Source organism: Chiloscyllium punctatum, chromosome 22 (genome assembly GCF_047496795.1).
Source record: "Chiloscyllium punctatum isolate Juve2018m chromosome 22, sChiPun1.3, whole genome shotgun sequence".
Classification (NCBI taxonomy): domain Eukaryota; kingdom Metazoa; phylum Chordata; class Chondrichthyes; order Orectolobiformes; family Hemiscylliidae; genus Chiloscyllium; species Chiloscyllium punctatum.
Window position 1 is genome coordinate 47,620,273 of NC_092760.1, and position 26,480 is coordinate 47,646,752.

A 26,480-nucleotide genomic window follows, 5' to 3' on the forward strand; every position below is an offset into this window, starting at 1 on the left:
AACTAAAGATGTGTCTACAGGAGGTGTGATTGGCAGGATAATACAGTTATTGTCTGAAAGTAGAAGAAAGAAAACCACATCCAGCAAAAAGGACTAAAGAAATGGGAGCAGAGGTAACTGTCTAAAATAATTGAAATCAATGTTGCATTCAGTAGGCTGTTGAGAGCCAAGTTCCAAAACATGGTCACCCAGTCTGTACTTAATATACCCAATGTAGAGGTAGACATATCATGAACAGTGAGTGCGGCGCACTGAACTGACAGGAAGAATCACTTGGAAAGAGTATATGGAGTCTTGGATGAATGAATGGAGACAGAAATGTCATGGAGGAGAAGGGAAGGGAAACATCCATAATAGACCATGTGAAGTTGAGAGAAGAGTGGAAATTTAAATCAAACTTGATGAAACCGCCCAGTTCAGGGCAAAAAAACAGGAAAAACACTAAAATATCCATCAAAGTAACGGCAAAAGAGACGAGGACATAGCCTGAATAGGACTGCTACAGAGGATCATTTCCATTTCTTACAAAAGGCAAACACTGCTAAAACTCATGTTTGTACTCAATGCAATACATTTTATTTAGAAGAAATGGGTGGAGTTCAGGAATTCTTCAATGTAAGAATAAATTCAACCAGATGAAAAAGGGTGCTGGTTGGGAGCGAATCCAAAGAAGTCGGAAACATTCAAACAGTTCGCAATGAAGAAAAAGTTAGAACCAGGAAACTGGCAAATTTTAGAGTGACTGATGGAAGAGTCATAGATAGTTGGAAGAGGCAAGAGGAGAAAGAATTGAGTCGAAATCCATGGAAATGAGTTTGATGGGGCAGGAACAGGCTGGAACAAGAGCTCAACCATGGAAGACTTATTTATGGATCTTGGAAAGGTAGTAAAAGGGTTTGGAAATTATGAGGTTGGAAGTTCTAGAGGGATAATCTCTAGATGAAAAGTCACTGAACTAAACGTTAACTCTGTTCCTATGTCCACTGATGATATCTGACCTCTTGAATATATTCAACATTTTCTGTTGTTATTGACCACTTAAACATATCCAGTCTTGCTACCATTAGCTGAGTCGTGTATTACTAACTGTTCAATAACCTCATCTGAACCAATGGATTTGAAGAATTTGCCTCAATTAGGTATTAGTGTTTTTAAGGAAAGGCTCTATTCTTTTTAATTTTGCCATATTGCTTCTTATAATTGTAGATTGGATGCTTTCTGAACATACTATCGCCTGTGCTAGAGTGAGGACTGCAGATGCTGGAGATCAGAGTCTAGGTTAGAGTGGTGCTGGAAAAGCACAGCAGGTCAAGCAGCATCGGAGGAGCAGGAAAATCAATGTTTCGGGCAAAAGCCCTTCATCAGGAAGCCTGTGCTTTTCCAGCACCACTCTAATCTAGATAACTGACCCTATTCTCAATAGATTAACTACTGATATTGTTATAATTGTTTGATTAAAAAATGGAGCCCTGTGTGCCAACTGTTGATAAAGTTTTGGTTATAAAACAGCTGAAATTAGTTTCTGGCAGTATAGAAAAATAAGGAACAACAAATTGGCAGCCAGTTGTTCGATGTATTGTTCCAGTCGAAAATAATGTGTACGCAGAATGCCTACTCCCTATTGTCCATTTTGCATAACTGTCCTAGATTAGTTTTACCCATTAAAGTGTGGATGTTTGATTTAGAAAATTGGGGTTCATCTTCAGAGTGACAGATTCTCTGCATTATAAAAGCAGGCAACTGCTATGGGTAAAGGTGTCATTTACATTGTTTGCTTGGCAGGTCTTCCTAGGCCTGCATCACAGAGACTGCTGAGAGTGCACTTGGCAATTGCCATCCTTCCAATGTCTACTGCTCATGGATTGACTGTCAAGACTCTGTACAACAGGACAAATATTTATGGGAAAAAAAAAGATTTTAGAAATCACCAGAACAATCTTCTGGGTATTTAAATTTTAAATAGCCCTCCTCTATAAATATAGTAAAGCTGGATGCAGGTACCATTATAACATTTAAATGACATTTGGGTAAGCTCATAAATAGGAAAGGTTTGGAGGGATATGGGCTAAACCAAGCTCAAGCTCAGGGTGTAGTTTAGTTTGGGGGCATGGTCAGCATGGACTGGTTGGACCGAAAGGTCTATTTCTATGCTGTATGACTATAATTGAAAATACTCCTGCCTAGAAGCAGTTTAACATGTTGCATATTGCTTTTCACTAATAAAATAATACAGAAATGAAATAATGCAGCTGAACATACTGCAGACATACTTTTTAACCCATGTTCATCTATGCAAGTTGCATCAACAAATTCACAGAAGGCCAGATATGTTAAGTGTGGACTGTAGAATGACTTTGGGTTTTCAGTTTCTACTCAGATTATTGTTTACCTGAGGTCAATTACCCAATGAATGATGGGTTTTAACATTTTTCCTTTGAAAACATAGCAACCTCCAGAGTCATGAGCTCCCATAATTCATTTAAATATCCTTTTCCATCAGTCTAGTTTTCAGTTCACACTCCTTCATTGCTCTTTGCTTTGTCAAGAAATGATTGGAGCTAACTGGAATGTAATATATTGTTGACTGCAGTGGACTGCAAGTAAAATGGGTTATGTCAGATATTGATGTATGCTTGCTGTTTCAGTCCTGAGAGGAAGAAAGATCACAGGATTTAACCTGTAAAATGACAGGTCATGTTAAACATGTGCAATCTTTTTTATTTGGAAGTCCTCAAAGTGCTTGCTTTCAAACAGAGAATGAATACACCAAGTCAACTTTGTAATTTGTAATGCAATCAATGACAGGCAGCTAGGCATTAATTTTTGGAAACTGAAATGAAGTTGAAACAAATCTCTCAAATTTATGACAGTAAAGGCAGAGGGGTAGATTTTGAGTTCACAGTGGCTGATCAGCCGAGCATACAAAGAGACTGATGTGGCCATAAGAACAACATGTACAGGGTAGCTTGTCATTCTGAACATTTTTGGGAGACTTACACCACATTTTCACTGGGGAGCAGGCTTCAAAATCCACTCCATGACTTTTTCTGAGGGCTTAATTAGGATGGAGAGATATGAAACAAACTTCTTAACAGAACTTCATTCTCTTAAGTGAAAATTAAATGCTGGAAATCACAGTCGGCCAGGCACTACCCATAGAGAGCAAGAGCAAGCCAATGTTTCGAACCTGGATGGCTCTTCATTAGACAGTACAGTTTCCAGAACAGATTCCAGCATCTGGAGTAATTTACTCCGTCATTTTCTTGAGTATCATGCTGTATTTTCCAAGTTGAATTAATTAAACTAAGCCTCACTGTCAGTTATTCTGAACTTCTTGATTAAAATGATGGTTCTTTGTTGTAGATGTTTATAGTGAAACAACTTCTCATGTGTTTTTCTTTCTTTCTCTATCATAACTGTCTCTACTCCACAGTTTGCCCTCGCAAGAGTATTGACAGCTTTCTCATGAATGTCTCAGAAAATTGGAATGGACTGAGTTGTAAGGAGATATGGTGCAGTTCAGGAAAACACCTCTTTGCAGCAGATGTCCAAACTGGAAAAAGACTTACATGGGTGGAGGGATGGAGTTGATGGCGATCGTAGTGTCTTCTAACAGTGATGATGCTCACAGCATACTATTCCATCTCTGTGAAGACTCAAATAGAATATCTTGCTAACTTACAATTTGGCTGATGGATATATAATCATTGAAACCAGGTTAATTTCATACTGAAGTATTAAATATTACTAATGATATTAGAATCCTCAGTTGAATTATGCAGCTCATTTATTTGTCTGTCCATTTTGATCAAACTTCTAAAGGAGGAAATACCCTGAGGTGAAATATTAACAGAATCAAGATGATAAACTTCAGCCAGCTGTCATGTGAATTTACATCAGTCTTCCAGTTTGATGGTCTTTAAAGTAATATTGAAATGTTAATATTCCAGACTGTGGTTTCGATCTGAAGTTATGATGACATTTGTCACCCGTGAAGGAGCACCATCAGGAATGCTCATTGAACTCTTCCAGTAAAATACTTTCAGGTTTAAAACAATAACAGAAAATATTGGAAACATAGAGTAACTTGGTCAACAAGAATGGCATAAAGAAACACACATGTTTCAAGCCAGTCAATGTTCCAATCAACGCATCAACTTAACTTTTTATTTTAAGATAGTGAAAATGTACAATTTTCAACAACATTTTGCTTGTATTTCAGGCAGGGAAACGAGATATGAAATATGAGCTACAGGTTTTTTTCAAAAACATATTTTAATGAAAAATTCATCAAAGCTTTAACAACTGTGTGGGTGCAGCTGCAACAACAGCTCCTCCAATAATTTCAATTTGATGAAATGTAGTATCACACTTCAGCGTGACAACCTATCAAATTGCGATCACATCTCTGCTTTTGTTTCTAGCAGTGAACGAGACTAATACTAAGTCACAAGAAGAACAGTGTGACGTTACAAGGTAGATTGCGTTCTATTGCCTGGTGAAGTTGGATTCAAATTCAATCTAGCCCGATGAGACGATGTTCTGCTTGCTAAAAGGATCTCGCATGAGATGAACCTATTCATCTTCTACAACAAAAACATAAGCTGCTGGAAAAGCTCAGCAGGTCTGGCAGCATCTGTGGAGAAAAGTCAGAGTTAACATTTCGGGTCCAGAAACATTATTTTGTTCTTTCGGTTTCTATTGATCTTCTATCCAGTTCCTCGCATTTGAATGCAACCTAGACGCTGCCTTTAGTGAAGGAATTATTACATTTCCTACTAAATTGGGAGAGGCTGATGTAAAGTGGAAATGCAGATCTTAAAGGATATTGTACCCTTTCTGGGTTTTCTCATTTGGTCAAGGGATGTAGGTGTTTCCTGCCCAGCCTTAGTTGCTTGACAGGATTGTAGGTGAGAGAGTCACCTTCTTCAACCACTGAAATCTGTAGTTATTTCCAGTGGTGCTAACTAATGAGATAAAATCTGCTATTTGGAAGATCAAATGGACAATATGAACAGTTGCGTTGACTAACTTTGTTTTCAAAGCTTGCATTTTGTGAGACAGTCCCTGACTGAAAATAAAACTGGAAGTTAGTTTCTGGGAAAACAGGGTTATAAATGTAGGTTTGTGGCAATGACAGCAGATTTCAGGGAAATTGACTTTGGCACCTCATATTGCTGAGGAAACAGAGAATGTGTTTTCGGATACAAGTGAAGAATTCTCAGAGATCAGATTTCAGCAAGACATCAAAAAAGGCAGAGGTGTGTGTGTGTGTGTGTGTGTGTGTGTGTGTGTGTGTGTGTGTGTGTGTGTGTGTGTGTGTGTGTGTGTGTGTGTGTGTGTGTGTGTGTGTGTGTGTGAGAGAGAGAGAGAGAGAGAGAGCAGACAGACAGCTGGAAAAAATGAAACATGGATATTGCGTTTAGAAGTAGGAATAGTGAAATAAGGTTACTATGGCAACTTCAGTTATTTTGGGAAAACCGTTCCACCATGCATATAAACAACTGAGCTTAGGAGTTTGGCCTTCTGGTGACAATCTGAGTTCCATGGACATGGTTGAGTATAAATGCTCCCAGAAGCAACCAAGTGGCCAAATTCTGTGCGAAGGAAAATTGCTAACATGTATCTGAATAAAACAGAGTAGTAAACAGACCAAAAACAGAAATTGCTGGAAAAGCTCAATACATCTGGCAGCATCTGTGGACAGAAATCAAAGTTAGCATTTCGGGCTGAGTACCCTTCTTCAGATGTTTCCAGTCCTGCCGAGCTTTTTCAGCAATTTCATTTTTTGTTTCTGATTTACAGCATCTGCAGTTCTTTCAGTTTTTGTTTAGTAAAAGGACATGGTGACTGAATGAACCACCGCCACATGGACTAAGTTGATTGCCAGTACATCAAGGAGAGATATATTTGTTGTACTGGGTGTATAAAGTGCAATTTATAGTTCAAAGTGACAACAATGTGCCTGTTAAATTACTTTGGTTTGATTGTTAAAGATTATAACAATGAAATCTTATTAGTCAGTTTTTCCATTGGGATCTTGGTAAAGATCAATAATTTCAGGTGATCGGTCTGCATGGGGAATCATAACAATGGGGAGGCAATGGGCTTGGTGGTATTATCACTGGACTATTAATCCAGAAACTCAGTTAATGTAAGAGGGACCCAGGTTCAAATCCTGCCACAACAGATTAAAATTCAGTTAATAAAATCTGGAATTAAGAGTCCAGTAATGACCAAAAAACCCATTTGATTGCTGGAAAAACCCATTTTGTTCACTAATGTCCTTCAGGGAAGGAAATCTGCCCATCCTCACCTGATCTGGCTTATGTGTGACACCAGACCACAGAAATGCGAGTGACTCTCAACTGCCCTCTGAAATGGCCTTGAAAAGCACTCAATTGTATCAATCACTAACCTAGGACACATGGACTTCAGCAGTTCAAGAAGGCAGCTAACCACCACTTCTCAAGGTCAACTAGGGACTGGCAATAAATGCTGGCTAGCCTGCAATGCCATGTCCCATGAGTGAATAAAATAAATGACAAAATTGGGGTTCACAGAACAGTACAGGCCTTTTGGCCCACGATGTTGTGCTGAGCATTTAATTTTAAACTAAGATCAACCTAACCTACACACCCCTCAATTTACTGCCATCCATGTGCTTGTCCAGCCGTCAATTAAATGTCTCTGACTCTACTACCACTGCTGGCAGTGCATTCTATGCACCCACCACTCTCTGCATAAAGAGCCTACCTCTGACATCTCCCCTGTACCTTCCTCCAATCACCTTAAAGTTAGGACCTCTCATGACAGCCATTTCTGCCCTGGCCAAAGGTCTCTGGCTATCTACTCGATCTATGCCTCCCATTACCTTGTACACCTCACTTCCTTATTCTCTCCAATGTGAAAAGCCTGAGCTCACTCAACCTCTCTTCATAACACAAGCCCTCCAATTGAAGCAGGGTAAATCTCCTCTGCACCAACACTAAAACATCTACATCCTTCCTACAGTGAGGCGACCAGAACTGGTCACAATATTCCAGGTGTGGTCTAACCAGGGTTTCATAGAGCTGCACCAAAACCTCATGGCTCTTAAACTCAACCCCCCTGTTAATGAACGTTAAAATACCATATGCCTTCTTAACAACCCTATCAACTTGGGTGGTAACTATGTATGTGAACCCCAAGATTCCGCTGTTCTTCTACACTGCCAAAAATCTTGTCTTTAACCCTGTATTCAGCATTTAAATTCTAACTTTCAAAATTAATCACTTTGCACTTATCCAGGTTGAATTCCATCTGCCACTTCTCACCCCAGCTCTGCATCCTGTCAATGTCTTGTAGCCTGCAACAGCCCTTGATACTATCTACAACAGCAACAACCTTTGTGTCATCGGCTAACTTATCCTTTCACTTCTTCATCCAAGTCATTTATGAAAACTACAAAGAGCAGAGGTCCAAGAACAGATCCCTGTGGGACACCATTGGTCACCGACCTCCAGACGGAATATTTTCCATCCACTACCACTCGCCGTCTTCTTTCAGTCAGCCAATTCTCTATCCAAACAGCCAAATTTCTGAATGAGCCTATAGTGAAGTTGAAGTTAACAGATAAAAGCAGGGGCTAAAAAGCCGAAACACAGATTGAGTTGCTGGGAATTAACCACAGACGAAGCAACTTGAGACAGAAAGAGAATGAAAATGGAAAAGTTCAGACTAGAAAGCAACGATAAACAGACAAGTGAGGAAAAAAACTGGAAAAAGTACAACAAATGGAGCTTATAAAATCTGAGTTAGACAATCAAAGAGCAAAGGCATCAAGGGAGGAAAAAGACAAGGTAAGAATCTTTCATAGAGTGAAGTCAGGTAACATGATCTGTCCAAAGGAAAGCTTAAATTAATGGGTGAACAGAAAGCTTATAGTGCAGTTGCTGAACCAAGTCTCAATTCAAGTTTTCATTTAACAAAGAATCTTTGCCAAATGGAAAAGATAAAAAATTCAAAATGAATTTAAAAACAACACAAGAACTGTCACATAGTTTGGGCGAGAAAAAGAGTCCGGAGGAAAAGAAACCTCACTGTGAAAGGCAGTTCTAAGATTGCAAATTACTAGGGTGAGAAAAGAGCAGGAGTAAACCCTCTGGAAGCACATATGCTGCCTGGGTTTTGACACAGTATAACATTAATTTGAGCTAAGACTTTGACATTGAACCTTAATGACTGTCTTCTGAAAGTGCATTTAAACTATATCCATGGGCAGTCCCTGTCTACTAGTTTAGTAATTTAGTCAAAAAATTGAGCTACCTTTATTAGAAATGACTTTACCTTCACAAATTCACATTGACTAATCAACTTAAATATATCTTAAATGCTCTTATTACTCTCTTCTGTATTATAGACTCCAATTGCATCCCCACAATAAATATTGCACGAGCAAATGTACAATTTCCTTGTTTTTCTTTTACACCTTACTTAAATAAAGGTTACATTTGCAGTTTTCTAATCGAAAAGGACAATTTCGCAATCAAGAGTACTTTGGAAGATTGTGGTTTGTGTGTTTTGAATTTCATCACTTATATCCTTTAAACCCCTAGCCTGGTGACAGGTTCAATGAACAAAATGACTCATTTCTGTTCCTATGATTTCTCAGTCATTAGTGGCATTACGTTTTCAAATACTGCTTTCTTGTTTACATTTGCTTTAATGAGTTCCAGTCCTTGATTTATTATTAATTTCCCTAGAAACTTAGATATAATATCTACTCACTTTGCTGTGGATAGCAAAAATGGCACCCAAGAGAAGCTTTAAATTGCTTATTCAAGGATGAGTAAGTCAAACAAATGAACATGAAGCAACCTCCATGTAAAGACATGCTTTGACACTATATTAAGGGAAAAAAAAAGAGATTCTATTCATCTACCTTACTGATTCAAGTGAACTTTTAAATGTTCCTGCAAGCTGCATCGGTTTCTGAGTATTCCCGTTTGTATTTCTGAATTGTTGGTCACTGGTAGACTTATATTTTGCAAACTTAAAATTGTTTTGGGCTCTTAACTACAAGTTTAGACCTTGATTCGAATATATTTCAGCAGCATCAGCTGAGAGCCAAGAGGTGCATTCCAAATCTAGTCAGTTGCTTTGTAAACCAGCGATGAATCAGGCTTGGTGGAAGTGAATTTCCCTGATTCCAACTGCTCAACTGGCTCACCTCTGATAATGTATGGGGCGGGCTAAAATCTAAGTTCAAACCACAGTAGCCCAGACCTGCACTCCATACTGATATTATTCAGAAATCACCAATGCAAACAAATTTATCAAAAACAGAAGTATTAAATAGCAGAGATATGCATTTCAAAAAATATTTGTTATTTGTAGTTTATTTTTAACAGTAGACAAAGTAATAAACTTTCTTGGCCTCCCACTGATTGTTAGGTCTTCCCAGTTTTGAAGGTGTCAGAAAATGTGCCTGACTCATTTTTTGGGAAATAATTTTAAAAGCTACTGCCCCTATCATTTCAGCTTTCCTCCTCTTTGGGAAGATATATGCTCCACAATTCTTCTTAAACATACACCTACCATGGGGGAACTACAGACTTATACTCACATCGTGCCCACAATGAAATAGCAGTCAAATAGTGGTCAAGCAATACATAGTTTCTCAATAAATATCCACTTTAGATGGCAGTGCCGTTGTAAGAGTTACATTTTGCATACAATTACACTGAATGCACGATCTAGGACTGACACTATAAATTAATTTTTCACATCTTACATTGTAAATAGATGGACATTTTTTTGTGTAGGTATCTTTTTCCAGATTTCAATCTGGATTAGTGTATCCAGATTTCAATCTGGATAACTAACTGTATTAGTTAGAAAATTAAACAATCTAAAATCATTAAACTTAAATTTGATAACATTGCCAAGGCAGAATCTCGTTCTAATCACAGACAAAAAGATGAAAATCTTTTTTCTGAAATCCAGCTGTACATTTAGCAAAAAATTATACTTACGGAAAGGAAGGCATGGACAATGTCTGCTTTGATGGAACTCAATGGCTTGTCCTTGATGACGACAAATATCTGCTCCTCTTTGTCCAAGTTGATGAAGTTACCAAACCATGACTTTTTGGCAAGCCTAAATAAAACAAAATAAAAATTCTGATCACCTACAGATAAAAAAAATCATTCTCTTGTATGTCTACCTGGCTTTTCCATTGGGGTACAGTATTTTGATATGCAAACAAGAAATGCGAACACATCTCTAGTGACCAACTCATTGGAATTATGAGTCATTGGAGCAGATTAGCAGAGCTGTCAGTTGTTCACTTTGTAAATTTAATTTTCACATTGAAATAAAGTGGAGTAACTCCAGATTCCTAATTCATACGTTAATAGTTTTATTATTATTCTACACTCACTGGGAATTTCTGAAACTTAATATTGTGTTGTGAGAGATACCATTCCCAACTATCCACTTGTGGAAGGTCCCTCCATTAAGCAGGTAATCAATCAGCTGGTATATGCTTATGAGGTAAAAACAATGACTGCAGATGCTGGAAAGCAAATACTGGATTAGTGGTGCTGGAAGAGCACAGTAGTTCAGGCAGCATCCAACGAGCAGCAAAATCGACGTTTCGGGCAAAAGCCCTTCATCAGGAATCTGGTATATGTTTATACCTCCTTGCCTCAAATTGCTTTGGTTACCAAACTAAAGGATGTATACTACATGTTAATGGTGAGTGATCAAATTCTGCTATGTTTAAGCAGAGTAGGAAGCCTTAATTTGTTTGTATTATTGGGATTTTACCATTTCTTCGTCAAATAGTGCAATTTAGTTTTAAGGAGGGCAAGAACTCAAGAATAAATGAATGTAGTACCTGGAACACATTTTGCATTTAAGCTGCAGCAATCTGAAGCCAAAACTGGGATACTGATTGGCAAGGAGAATGGCCTGAGAAGGAGAATAATATGTCATGGGTGCAAGCTAAAGTTAGAGATTGTAATAGGGAAGCCACTAGCACTCTTCCTACAGGTCAAGAATTAGAGATGAAAATTTAGGATTAGCTCAGGGAAGTGCACTCTTCATATTGGTCAATAATTGATATGATTTGAGTAAAAGTCATGAATTTTTATGACATAGATGCTCAAACATGAGCTGAATGTTGTAAGTGCTGACTGCAAATGGCATGTAAGTATGGCGATTGCAGGGATCTCTGCATTTTTCAGAGGATAACATTTGTTTCAGGATACCTGCTATAAGTTAGTAGTTAGCACTTAGAAGGAAGTTGGCACTTGCATGAGACATTGCTAGTTGATAAGTAATTGTTGTAGGTTTAGGTTTGCTGTAACAGCTCAGAGATGCCTACAGTGATACGGTTGTGTCCTAGGCCCAACTATCTTGAGTTGCTTCATCAACTATCTTCCCTCCATCATAAATTCAGAAGTGAAGATGTTTGTCGATGATTGCACAGTGTTCAGCACCATTCACAAGTTCTCAGATGCTGAAGCAGTCCATGTTCAAATGAAACAACATATTAACAATATCCACGCTTGGGCTGCCAAGTTGTGAGTAACATTCACATCACACAAATGCCACGCAATGAACATCCCCAATAAGAAACAATCTAAACACCTTTCTTTGACAGTCAATGGTGCTGTCATCAATGAAACTCTGCCACTATCAAAATTCTTGGGGGTACTATTGACCAGAACCTCAACTGGACTTGCCACATAAACACAGTGGCTACAAGAGCAGGTCAGAGGCTAGGAGTACTGCAGCAAATAATCCACTTCCTCAGAACCTGTTCACCAATTATCAGGCACAAGTTAGGAATGTGATGGAATACTCCCTGGATGTGTGCAGCTCTAAGAACACTCAAGAAGCTTGATATGCTTGATATTATCAAGGACAAAGCCTAATGCTTAAATGGCATTGGCATTACATCAACATGCATCCATTCCCTCTACCACTGATGGCTCAGTAACAGCACTGTGTACTATCTATAAGATACACTGCAGAAATCCATCAAGATATTTAGATAGCACCCTCCAAACTCACAGCCACTTCCATCTAGAAGGATAAGCAGGTACATGGGAACACCAGCACCTTGAAGTTCCCCTCCAAGCCATTCACCTTCCTGACTTGGAAATATATCACAATTCCTTCACAGTCACTGGTCAAAGTCCTGAGATTCTCTCCCTAAGGGCATTGTAGGTCAACCTACAGGACGTGGACTACAGTCATTCAAGGTGGCAGCTGACCACCACCTTCTCAAGGGCAATTGGGAATGGGGCAATAAATGTTGGCCAGCCAGCGATGTCTAAGCCTCATGAGTGAAGCTTTAAAAAAAAAAGGGGTTGCAGGACTTTTCACAAGAATCCCAGATAAGCATGAGAATCCAGCATTAAATTAAAAATAATTACCTTAAGAGAAAGTGAGCAAACTTTGTTAGAAAGTTGTTTTCAACAGAAAGGGAGAGCAACACTCAGCAAGGAACTATGAAATGTGCTGCTACAGCAGTTAAAGTAGACTGGGAAATTAGAGATGAAATTTTAAAGCTGCATCGAGATTTTATATCAATATCAAAGTTAGGTTTACTGTGTTAAAATCTTGAAGAATGTCATGAATCAAGAGTTTGTGTTCAAGGAACCATGACGAGAAGACCCATCCATCCCAGGAAGCCTGGAAAGATATATCAGCAAGTCCTGAGCCTGTGAATTGCACCATGGCCTTGACTGATAGAATGTTAAGCCCTAATTTTTTTTCACCCAAGAAACCTTGTTAGTTTGCCTTTTAAATTAGAGATTGTCCTTTTTACCATAAGGTTATTTCCCAACAATAAATGTCTTAGCATAGAGTCCAAATCCTTACATTTAGTTCTTAATAAGCCAATTTCAATTTCATTAAGCAGAAAAAAATGAAAGCATAGGTTTATGAATCAGGATTCAACATGTTAAGATCAAGACAATTTACAATTTTCTAATTGTTGAATATAATTCTGTCATATAAAAATAACGTCACATCAAAGAGAAACTTTAAGATGTTGAAATTTCTGAAAATTAAGAGGATTATGATTTCCTGCCTAATGGTCACAATCTCCAGAGTGTATGCATCAGACCAGTGAATCGTAACGTTCATCCTGCTTTTAGAAAAAGGGTTTTGAAGTATACTTTCTCATAGCAATTCTTTTTAGTAACACTGCATGGTTTATCTTGATCCTATGCACTTTTCCATAATGTTTTGATTGTTGAGACAGCGTTGCCTCAATAGATGTCACTTTTCTCTTGCTGAAGAGTGAAACTTACAGCCAGTTAAATAATGAACACAGAAGAACAGAAAAAGAAACAGAAAAAAATAAAATGAAGACAATAAGAAGGAAGGAAAATATTGTAACATTGCTGGGTCAAATCCAGCAATTGCTACTTGCAACTAAGTTTATTATTTTTATTTGAAGCAATGGGCCTCTGCAACTAAGAATCCAACATTTAAGAATGATCCAATGTTGACAAGTCTGAATATTAGTCTCCATTAAGATTATTTTCTTTTGGCAATACAGTGGTAACCACAGCCACTAGGAGGCCCAACTAATTGCAGGAAAGGCCTCCTGGTGACAGAAAAACCTCCTCTACAAGGTCAATTGGTCTCACTGATGAGCTAACCGACACCTATCATTTCCACGTCTACAGTAATTCAGAACCTGTTCAGGGAAATGGATGTCCCAATGCTTTTCAGCACCTCCCAAATGTCATACAGCAAATCTTGCTGGGTTTGGAAGCAGCCAACTGGGGATAGTGTGATGTTGGTGGTTGGGGGGGGGGGGGGGGGGGGGAGTTATTATTGCATCCAACTGGCATTAGGAGGTGGAGCCATATACCTGCTCCCATGACCTTCACTTAGTGATCCACATTCTGCACTCAGTCAAGTTTGGCATGGGTTCGCTTGGTTATCTTGGACCTGTGCAAGCAGTTCACACTGTTTCAGGTAATGCTGACAACAATTAGGAACTGCAGGTCCCTGACTAACAGGCAGCTACTGGGATTTCTTCTGAATCTTGTAGAAGTCCTGAAAGGCACTTCATACTGTTGGGCTTCCCCATCGAACTGACAGGCATTGGATAACAGTCCTGTTATCAGTGCCCCCCTTCATGCTGATTAAATCCAGCCCAGTGTGAGATAATGCTTTGACTGTAGGACTGTAGGAATGAACCATTTCATTCTACAAATAAACTGACTCAGCTTTTGTAGTTGCTCCTAAGCAGTTTCTGAGCTGTGAAGCAAACCCATTAGCAAACATGGCTTGAGAGAAAGGTTTGGATTTTTTTTTAAGGATAAACACATAAAACTAAGTAACAATTTTTAATAATGAAAAATAAAGCATAAAAGGAGGATTTTAATTTTGAGATAGGTACACGGAATGAGGATGTGGTTCTTTCAGCTGAGCAAATGAATTGTAGATTAAAGAGGATCAAACTTAAACATTGACCCTATTAACTATATATAAAGTCTCCCACATTAGATTCATTGACTATTGTAGTAATCTCTATGTGGTAGAGATCTGCCTAAAAGCAGGTCCTTTTCTAATTTCTCCATACTTTACGGTCTTAAGTTTTCCTCTTCAGCTGCTCATAAAAGCCTCCCATTTCAATTTCAATCATCAGGTAATTTCCTGCTGTTTTTCTGTGCTTAAAGGAAACAGAAGTTCCTGAAGAGTGTTCCAGTTGTAAGCTATTGCTATCTATCAAGATTCCTGCTCTTCTATCATCAGCAGTGAAAATGTGCTGGTCCTGCCATTGGCCATGGTTTGTAATTGAGCATGGGAACCACACCTTGTCCTGAAAAAGCCTGCAAAACAGCAGGGTGATTATCCTTGAGGCCTCATATGACCCTTCTATTCAATGGTATTTTTTGAATATTATCAAAACCTCATAAATGTTGGCACCAACAACAAGAACAACTGCACATATTATAAAGACTCAAATACAATATTATGATTGCAATTTGATATTAAACTTTGTTTTTCTAATGTTCAGTTAGTAGAAGTCTGAATGTAATGTGAGCTTGCTAGGCATACAGTGGACTGTGCACTGATTATTGTAAATTAAGAACTGCATTATTCCTATGCCCCAGCATCTCTAATTAGCCTAAACATCCTTGGCTTATTTTTGTTGAAAATGTAGCCAGAAAGCTGATTGAACAACAGCATTGCCAATTTGGATAATAAATTTAGTTGCTGATTCTTGTGATACATTTACAGCATATGATATCAAGCATATGGAGATTTAATTTTGGACAAGATTTATTATTCCACCTTTGTGTTGCAATTGTTTGATACACATTAAAGAAAAAAACACTTCAATGGAACAGAATTTTCGGTGCTGAAAATACTGACAAGACGAAAAATTAAAATGAAATCAAAACTACTAGTGTTAAATAAATTATACACATCCGCACTCTCTCTCTTCCGCACCCCCACTTATGAAGTCAGCAGCATTATTTTTAGACACAGCTACTCCACTTCAATAAAGGAAAAAAAGTCTTAAAATATTCATAGACTATATGACTCAATTGAGTAGGCTTGATGAACAGTCTGACGCAAGTTAGAATACAATTATACTGAACAGTTTTATGAAAGCACAACTTTTTTTATTGAATCGGGGAATGTGGGTGTCTCTGGCTGGCCTAGCATTTATTGTTCATCCCCAAGTGCCCTTGAGAAGATCTAGTAAGCTGCCTTCTTGAGCTACACTCACAATACTGTTTGGGTAGAAGTTCAATTTTGTTTGACCCAGCATCATTGAAAGAACAGCAGTATAGTTCCAAGTCAGGATGGTGTATAGTTTGGAAGAGAACTTGCAACTGTTGCCCTTGTCCTTTAATATGTTAGTGGTTGTGGATTTGTCTGAGAGTTGCTATATCACACTGTTATACTTAACAGCTTGGGGAACCAACCTTGATAGCAACAACATTTCACAACCTATTCATGAGAGACAAGCAAAAAGATTGATTAGAATGTTCTTTTATTTACTTTTTGGACTCAGTTTTCATTTATAATCTCTGTCATATATGTCATCTTTGATGAACTTTTCTTACGTTTTAGTAGCTACTAAACTCACTCTTCCTTCATTTAAGGAAGCCTTGTTAAATTATCTACTTTTAGAACAATTGTGTTTGGGCTGGGAAAAGTTTTTCCAGAGGAAAGGGATCCTTTCCTAAATTAACCTTGTTGTGACCACTGAAGAAGGGGTTGAGAAGGGGAGCCAGATTATCCCTCCTAACCCAGGAGCATAACCATTTGGGGGAATCACATCTGGAATTGTAATACTCCAGGGATTTGTGCCCATTTTGTGTGTATGGACCTTCAAAAAGCAGTTAATAAATTACCATCTCATAGGCTTGTTGACAAAAGCATAGTAGCATCAAAACTGGTTAAGGGATTAAAAACAGGAAGTGAATGGTTTTTGTTTGGATCTGACAGTGACATAGAGTGATATTTCCTTAGAATCAGTACTTTGGCCACACAGATGGCCTGAGGCTAAGAGATGGATTAAATATTGAGGATTGTAGTAATCAATATCATATGCCTGCAGACTTGCTAATGAAATCGGTGAAAATATGGCCAATGAAATTCAACGCAGCAAAGTATGAGCTGATATAATTGGTAGTAAGAAGAGACACAACATTGCTAAATTGAATAATTTTGCAGGGCTGTAGAGAGGTGGTACATGGGGACATTTGTGCATAGATCTTTAAAGCTGACAAGTTCACAAAGCAATTGAAGCATATGGGATGCAGTAGAGTACCAAACAATGTATGATGAGCCTTTATAAAATGTTAGCTCAATCCCAGTTAGGATACCAAGTTCAATGCTAGGCATCGTACTTTAGGAAGGGTGCAAAGGCATGGTAAATTGTATGGTAGAGATTTATGGAAAAGGTTGCAGTGGTGAGTGAACTATAGTTTTGTGGATGGATTGAAGGTGACATCATTCTCAAGTTAGAGAAGGCTAGGAAGAAATTTGATGCAGGTATTTAACATTATGAACAGTTTAGATAAAGTAAATTAAGAGAAGCTTTCCCACGGATGAAGGGTCGATAATCAGACAGCACAGATTCGGCAACATTGGCAAAAGAACCAAGATTAAATGAAACGAAATTATTCATGCAAAAAAATGATTACAATGTGAAACACTGTGGCTGATAAGGGTGGCACAGATTTAATAACTGCCTTCAAAGAGAAATTTAAAACATTTAAAGGAGAAACATTGCAAGAATATTGAGGAAAGACTCAAGGAATGGGACTAACTGAATTGCTCTTTTTAAGAATTGGCGGATGTGATCGATCGAAATGAGTTCCTTCTGTGCTGATTACTGTGTTGAATGGCTAAATGCTCATGGAAGGACAAACATATTTCTATAGTTGTGTTACATGAGCACAGTATGGATTTGTCACACCAAGTAGGAAAGTAGTAAATCATCACACAGAAAAAGAACTAGTCTATTACCTTTTGGTCAAAAACTAGCAACAGTGGAACTCTGACGAGATGTAGCGATCAGTGTACATAGATCACTAAAATTAAGTAGACAGCTTAAAGAAAAGGCCAATGGAGTGTCTTTATAACTAGAGGAGTAGAACACAAAGAGGAAGATGTTCTGTCACAGCTCTACAAAGTCCACACCTGAAATGCAATGTTCAATTCCAGGCACCACACTTTAGAAAAATATTCAGTATTGACCATAAAACAGGATGCCATGCAGAATCAGCAGAATGTTACCAGGCAAAAAGGCAAAAACTGGAAGAGAGGTAACACAAACTAGATTTGTATTTCCTGGAATCTAAAAGATGAAAGGGGTGAATTAATTGAAGTTTCTACAATTTTGAATGTAATTGAACAGCTAACCAAATACTTTTTCTACTGCTAGGTTAAATAGGATTTAAACATGGACAGGCTGAAGACGCTGAACTCCTGTTCCCCTGATGCATAAATGGGCTCACAGAGCACAAGTATCTTTCTTCCACAATTATTGGGAGACAGAAGACTTTTAAGGCTGTACCTCTTTTCCCTCCATTTTTGCTAAACTTACTCTAGTACCTCCTGATGCACAATCCCACATGAATTTTGCATGTGAAATTCTACGTGGATTGATCATTTTGGAAAAAAAAATGCTGGAAATGCTCAAAGATCATGTGGCATCTCTACAGATAGCAGGCATTTTGATATTTCAGGTAAGGACCCTTCATTAGAATAGTTATGATACGTTAATTTGACTCCACAGAGGCTACCTCACCTAGGAAAGTACTGCAGGCTCTCAGTCTTTTATTTTGATTTTCTATCCGTGTTTTGTTTTAAGGTTGACTTTCAGTGGGTTGATGTCAGGATAGATGCAATTTATTGATACATATTTGGATTGAGGTATACAAAGCATCATTGCAAAGTTTGTAGATGACATGAACTCAGAACTAAAATTAAGTGCAAGGATGATTGTAACATGCTTCATGGTGAGACGAGAGATTGACTGTTGAATTTTGTTTGATCATGCAATATACAGTGAGAAATAATCTGATAAGGACAGCCATTATCTTACAGGATGGCAATGATACACTGTATTTCCTGAGTAAATCTTGTGGATTTATAACTCCAACACAGCACAGTTTTATCACAAAATGACTATTTTGATCATAGATAAATATTTAAAACAGATGAAAGAATCATTAGGAACAGCAATAGAGTAATTTGTAAAGCATGTGAAATATTAATTTCAGAACTAAACAGGATTCATGAATTTGTCCAATCTATCTCAAGTATGTTAGCCATAGGAACATAAGAATAGTAGACAAAAATAGACTAAGACTCAGCCATCATCATGGTAGTCACTGGTTAAAAAAAAGGGAAGCCTTACATTTATATGGGGATTTATGTAACACCCCTAAATGCTTATAGTCCAGGAAACACAGTCGCTGTTGCAAGGTAGGAAACACACAACTAATTTACAGCTTCCACTAACAGCAATGTGATTTTCATCATGTAAACGGTTTCCCCTGACATTGATTAAGAGACAAATACTGGTCAAAACACAGAGGATAACGCATCTTTCTCCTGGATAGTGGAATGGGATCTTGTACCATTCCCTTCAAAGGTCAGACAAAGCCTATATTTAACATCGCATCTGAAAGCTAGGACACCAGTCAGTGAAGCATTCTCTCAATGACATTTTGGTGCTCAAGCCATTGAAATCAGATTTTAATCCACAAGTTTATGACTTCAGAATCGAAAGTACTACCAACTGAACCATGGTTGACATGTGAGAAAACATTAGACTTTGTTGAGTTATTCTGGAAAGAGAGGCAGACAAAAAGCACATAGCCTTGAAAGGAAGAATGTTTCCTATCTTACACTGAGAAAATCAAACTGTAGTCTATGAACAGCTAGCTGTGCTGTCAGTCATGAAATATTAAGATATGGTGACTGCCAGCTTGACTCTTCAATTTACTGTGTTGTTTCAGGGAACCTGGAAGAATTCAAAGTTTAGCTTTCTCACAAATTCATTGACAGAAAATGCTATTACATGTATTTAAAAGACAAAAATTGCTGTTGAGATGTTAGGCTGCAAGTAAGCTCTCGATTTTGAATTGCACTGATGTCCAGTCTGTTCAACAATGGACTCTATCTCACCTAAAACTGGACAGTTACATGTACAAGCAGTGAAATCTCCTGGTTACATGTTTGCACTCATAAGAAATAAACATTTACTTACTCTGGGGAAGACTCTGGAGTTAGACTTGACATCTCTTCTGGCGTTGGTACTGTATGGGGAGATCAGAAAAACACATTTAAATTAAAAACGGAATCACTGGTGTTTTGGATGCTCTTACAACTTTACACAAAAGCATTAAAAATCATCAAATTCAACGAGCAATATACTAAGTTAGAAGCTCTGCCACTTGCCAGTGAGTGTTTTCGTGGTAGTTAAAAAAATAGAGAAATGTAAATTGAATAATTGACGTTAGCTTGTTTCAGACATTTTGTAATTTTCTCACTTTTTATGTCTGCCTGGAAAATGATAATGTTTTATGACTCTAAATAGATTTGAATAATCTGTACTTTCTGTATCAATTTGGACTTCAGGTGATAGATGCCACTGTATTTGATTATGCTGTCGAAGTTAAACCTGATAAAGTCTACATCACTAAATCAAGCAAATGCTTGATCTGACTGGACTGAACATGGCATTAATACAGACCATGGTGGGCCAAAAAGAGAAAGCAATGGGATTTGAGCTGTTAGGCAAAAGGGGGTGACAAGGACAGGACAATTGCTCTTCTTCCCAAAAAAGGGCCATTTCTCTAATATCTTTTGGCTCATTCAGGGGATGATGGACAAGTCCAAATGTTTAACAGAGTAAGATTCTGATTTTTGCAGCAATGACTCCTTCTCCTAGGGTCTATTTCTTCTCAAACTAAAATTTCCCCAGTTGTCGGATTCAATATCTTAGATTAAAGTCAGATGATCAAACTGAGAGTCTGGTTTTCTGGTACTAAGCGAATTCTAATTGCCTCATTCTTACCAAATGTAAGAATGAATGTTTAACTTGCAATTTGTATGGTAAGCAATTAGTATAAGTCAATGGGAAACTTATTACTATAAAATAGATACATACAGTAATGGACTAAATGACACAGAACTTAAAAGAAAGATTTCTCTCCTAGATCTTGCACTGATGGAACTTTGGTAGGGCAGGACTTCACCCAGGAGACAGTGAGGTCTGCAAATTCTGGAGATCAGAGTTGAGAGTGTGTTGCTAGAAAAGCACAGCAGGTCAGGCAGCATCTGAGGAGCAGGAAAATTGACGCTTCGGGCCGGAGCCCTTCATCAGGAATGAGGCTGGGAGCCTCAGGGTTGGAGAGGTAGGACTTCACCTAGCTCATGATTGTTGCCTGAATGGGGATGATGAATCTTTGGTCATTTAATTCCACTGTAGTTACTGTGGGAGGGTAAGCATTATAAAAAGGACAATCATAACCTAAATATTTTCTTTGGAAGGTTAGTGGAGAGTGGGTTTAAAAGCAGGACTTGCATTGACATGGACCTAAGGAGCTTGAATATGCATTGTTTCACCAGAGAAATTATATTTCAAACATGTTGCAGCAATGCAGAGTCAGAATAGCATTTCTCACATCCAGTGTTGTAAAGGAAATACATAATTCAACTTTGTACTCTTGACATCATTCTGGAATGATGGAGACTTTAAAATTCTTGCCCACTGGAGTCATCCCAGGGAGCTAGCATAACTCAGAAAAATGGACATTTAAACAATAAAAAAGAAACAAACTTCTATCTCCGTCTGACATTCTTTGGATTCATGTTTTGCAAGAAATGAATCTAATATTGCCAGCTGATGAACAATAAAGTATCAGACAATCAAGTAGGTTTTCAATTTTTTTTTGTCTAGTGCATGCACAATACTAATAATCTGCCACAGCTTTAAGCAACTTAAGATTTATCACTTAGAATGGGCAGTAGAGTATTTGGTCCAAAACACTCTTGTATTTCTATTAAAGGGAATTTTACTAACTGGTAAATTAAAACATATGTTTGTTTTCTGAATTTTTCACATAGATACAAACATGTGCATTAAGAGCAGCAATAGGGCACTAGTTCCTTGAGACTTCAACATTCAATAAGATCATGGTTTATCTAATTGCTCGACATTGCCTCAATAATATTTCACTCCCTTGCTTATCAATAATCCGCCTACTTCTGCCTTAAAAATATTCAAGAACTCTACTTCCAAAAACTCATTGGGTGCAAACTGCTAATATATTTAGTAATTAAGTTGTGCGGATGATGAATCTTTGATCATTTAATTTCACTGTGATTACAGTGGGAGGGTAAGCATTAGACAAAGGACAACCATAACCTTAATATTTTCTTCAGGCCTTATGGGAGCCTCATTGTTACTAAATAAAAGTAATTTAGGTTATATTGCAATAGAGACTTTTTAATAGGATACATCCAAATGCTCAACTGGAGAGAACAGCCGGATTTATATTATTGCAAAGTTCCATCATAAGTAATGGACTTTTAGCTTTTGAGAATACAATGATATTTTTGCACCATAAAGAGAAACCTATTTTTCCTGTAATCATTGCTGATACTAATATATTTTACTTAGAAAGCAATAAAAAAAATTCTGGCTATTTCACAGTTAAGAAAAAATGAGTCACCTAATTTGGAATTCACTCTAACAAAGCAAAAATACCGCAGTGTGGGAGTTGAGGGAGCGTGACTGTAGTTACATAAGCTGAAATAAATACTCTCTGATGTAGACTGAAGTTGTAGTGACGTTTGGACAGAACAGATCATTGGAGACCCAAGTTACAAAACTTGCTCTGGTAGTTCTCAAAGAAGAATAGGTGAGTTTAACAAAACTTTGATTCTGCATCACCATTTGAGGGAGGGTGATTACACATTAATAAAATTAAGGATGAATAATAAGTCGAACCATTACAAATATAGGTTGAAACAGAGTAAACTATCACACAGAGGCATTGAAACAAAATCAAAGGGAAGTATTAAATGCCTTCTCGTGTGGCAAGGGTGGCAGTGGGGTCGTTTAACTAAACAGCAGGGTAGAGCATGGGGACACACTGCTTTCCTGTCTCCACTCTGATTAATGGTGGTGAGGCCCATGGATAGACTTCTTGACCCATCATCAACTGATGCTTTAGTCAATTACCACTTAAGGGCCATATCCATCTACTGCTGCAATTAATCCTGGTATGTTTGCTTGTGGGCTCAAAGAAGGGATCCCTTGTTCAAAGTCACAGTGTCTGATCGAGGGACAAGGTATTGGAGAGGGGTTAGGAGAGATAGGATAGAGGGTAAACTTTGCTGTGAACCACTGGCTTCTGCCCTTGCTGCCAATTACCTACCCTTGTGACTCTCACCTGCCATCACTCACCTGGGATCCAGTGACAGTCCAATGTCTTGAGTAGGTGTAGTACTGGCAGCATTTAGATTAGAGTGGTGCTGGAAAAGCACAACAGGTCAGGCAGCATCCGAGGAACAGGAAAATTGATGTTTCAGACAAAAGCCCTTCATCAGGAATTCCTGAAGGGCTTTTGCCAGAAACGTCGATTTTCCTGCTCCTCAGATGCTGCCTGACCTGCTGCACTTTTCCAGCACCACTCTGATCTAGACTCTGATTTCCAGCATCTGCAGTCCTCACTTTTGCCTTTTGCGTAGTACTGGCAGCAGCCACCACCTTCCAGGGACACTGCTAGCCTTTGTTTGGCTCTCTTTGCAGGTAACACTTCCATCCCAGAGTCTCTGCCCTTGGTAAGGCCTACTGCTATATAGTCAAATGACCTGGCTGCCATAGGTTTACAACCAGTTTCAACTAACCCAGGGACCAAATTGAACTGTGGAACTGGGGGAAGGTGCAGGAGGGAGATCAATGGGTGGGAAGGTGAGAAAACTCATCAGCTCGTTCAGAAATCCGATCAAGGCTACTTTAACTTACGAGCTAGCTGATAACTCATTTCATACGAGGAAAGGAATAGTCAGAAGGTGGGTAGAAAGCAGCTGCTGGGTGCTAGATGACTAAACTTCCTATGTGGAATGATTGATAATTGCATCTCTGATCCTTCTGACCCATAGAAAGTAAAAATTCCATTCATTTTTCATCTCCACATCTTCATGGCAGGTCTCCACTCTCCAGCCCAATGGGAAAGACTGTGATTCTGCATAGAGTGTATTATTAAAACCACATCCCCTGGACGAATATGTATCACTCAACGGAGTTGCAAATCGAGTTGTGAATGCTAAGCAGTTTTTTTTTGTGAATTTGCATGTGCTTTCCTGGCCACACATAATTTTTGTGTGGCCTCTCCTGGCATCAGGAAGGCTTTGGCTGCAAAACAGCTCTACACTCTTTCGAGGTTGAGTCCCCACTATGAGGATCATAGGAAAATTGTACTTTTTCCCATATGCAATTTTGTGTGCTGATGAGTTTTGTAACTCCTCCATCTTCTCCCCCCCACCCCGCTCCCAAACAAAACACAGCAAATAGGAATATGAGTCAGCTGTTTGGCTCCTTGAGCTTACTGAACCATTTAATTAGACCTTAGTTGATCTCCTACTCTATCTCAAAATCCCTTGATATCTTTAATTGCTGGAAAATTATAGATTTCTTTCTGGAATATACACAATAGTTAAGAGTTTTGTGACCACTGAGAGAACACAGCTGAGAAGTCAGAATCATTCTGACAGATAATTGTAAGACATTTTCACAGCTTAAACACATTATTAGATGCTATATTGTAATACAGTTGCTTAGACAGCAATGATGCATCATGGGAATTTATCTTGCAAATTCTCCTATATTGACCAGAATTATGTAATTGTTGTCATGTATTGCAATACTTCCCAATTGCCAAAAATGCCATAAGGCATAAAAAAGTGCACAAAAACTTGTCATGTGTCCTGTCAGCCTCTGTTACATTTTGTGCTGGGATTTAAATTGGCAGACAGCTCTGACTATTAAAAACAAAACTTACTTTTGAAATGTGACAGACACAACGTTTTGAACTGAAAGTGGGACATCATTCTATTCTGTCAGTTTTAGGCATTTTAGCTTGAAACCTTTGTTAAGACAGCTATAGCATTTATGAATGCTTGGTTGGGTTTCAAAAACACAATAGTTTCAACTCAACAAGTAGTCTTTTCATCCACGAAGGATTAAGATTTAAAGATATATAATAACAGCATAGGCTGTCAATGTGTTTTTTAAAATTCCTCCACTGTATATGGGCATCACAGGCTGTACCAGCTTTTATTACACATCCATACTTGCCCTTGAGAAGCTGGTAGTGAGCTGTATTCTTTAACTTTGCAGTCCGTTTGGTGTAGGTACACCCACTAATGCCTTTAAGGAAGTAGTTCCAGGATTTTGACATAGAAACATCTTGCTGTACTTTCTATATCACTAAGTAAGGATGGTAGTTATTTTTGAGGGGGTCTTACAAGTGATGTTGTTACCATCTATCTGCTGCCTTTGTTCTTCTAGATGGTGGTGGTTCTGGATTGAACAGTCTCAGAAACCTTGGTGAAATTCTGTAGTGCATAATGTAGATAGTACACACTGCTGTTACTGAGCGTCAGTGATGGAGGGAATGAAGCTTGGATCTATTGCCAATTAAGAAGGCTTGTTAATTGTGGATGGTATTGTCAAGCTTCTTGGAGTGTTTTTGGTCGTGCAGTTATCCAGGCAAATGGGGAGTGTTCTATCACTCTCCTGACTTGTGCCTTATATATGGTGCACAGGCTTTGGAATGTCAGAATATGACCTACTTACTACAAGATTCCTAGCCTCTGGCCTGCACTTACAGCTGCAGTACTTATATGACAAGTCCAATTCAGTATCTAGTCAATGATAAACAACCAGATTTTGATAGTGGAGGATTCAGTGATGGTGAATTCACTCAATGTCATGGTAATGGTTAGATTTTCTCCTGTTGGCTTTCATCACAATCTGGCACTTACATTGTGTGAATATTACTTGCTACTTTCACTGGACACTATCCAGGTCTTGATGCATTTGGGCATGGACTACTTCAGGAGTCATGAATGTTAAATTTTGTGCAATCATCACCAAACATCCCCACTTCTGACTTTTTCATGGAGAGAAAATTATTGAAAAAGCAACTGAATATAATTCTAGCATGGGCAGTGACTGAGAGGAAATGAGGGGAGGGGTGAGGTTTAACAGGTGTTTTGGAAAATACGCAGCTGTATTGGAGAACCAAGGTGGTCCTTCTAAGTGGGAGAAAGTGAGGACTGTGGATGCTGGAGATCAGAGTTGAGGGTACGGTGCTGGAAAGGCACAGCAGGTCAGGCAGCATCTGAGGAGAAGGAGAATCAATGGGCTTATGCTCAAAATGTTGATTCTCCTGCTCCTCAGATGCTGCCTGACCTGCTGTGCTTTTCCAGCACCACACTCACGACTCTGGTCCTTCTAAGTGGCTACCACCACACACAGTCTCTTCATGCATTCCTTCATGACTTGTATCATACTGAGAACCCCTGTGTGAACTGACTAGTGATACAGGTGGGAGTTTCTGAAGGCCAGGAAAAGCCAGGCCCTGGTATTTGACCTTTGATTTAGATCAGTTATAACAGCTGCATTTCAGAAGCTGGGTGTCAAACTAAGGTCGAAATTTGTCAACTGCTGATTATTTCTTAAAATTCCTCATTGACTCTAATTCAGATCAATCAAAGTTGCTCATGGTATGAAGTAAAAATGCTTTTGTCTCACACTAGCACTTTTCAACAGTGCCATGCCCCTCTGTGTCTGCAATGCTCTATTTAGCTATGCCACTACTTTGTCTGTCTTCTGATATAGAGTCATATAGAACATAGAACATTATAGTGCAGTACAGGCCCTTCGGCCCTCGATGTTGCGCCACCCTGTTCTGAAG

The 26,480-nt window shown here is 38.5% G+C and overlaps 1 protein-coding gene across 4 annotated transcripts in view; it reads right to left on the minus strand.

Moving 5' to 3' along the window:
• The window catches only part of brsk2b (BR serine/threonine kinase 2b), a 953,061-nt gene that overhangs the window by 68,905 nt on the left and 857,676 nt on the right, over window positions 1-26,480 (minus strand). For all 4 annotated transcript variants that reach the window (XM_072592238.1, XM_072592239.1, XM_072592240.1 and 1 more), the window contains 2 exons: window positions 19,757-19,805; window positions 10,017-10,140 (listed from right to left, as the gene is read on the minus strand). In XM_072592238.1, coding sequence (XP_072448339.1) covers window positions 10,017-10,140; window positions 19,757-19,805 — 173 coding nt within the window. The remainder of the gene's footprint in view (window positions 1-10,016; window positions 10,141-19,756; window positions 19,806-26,480) is intronic.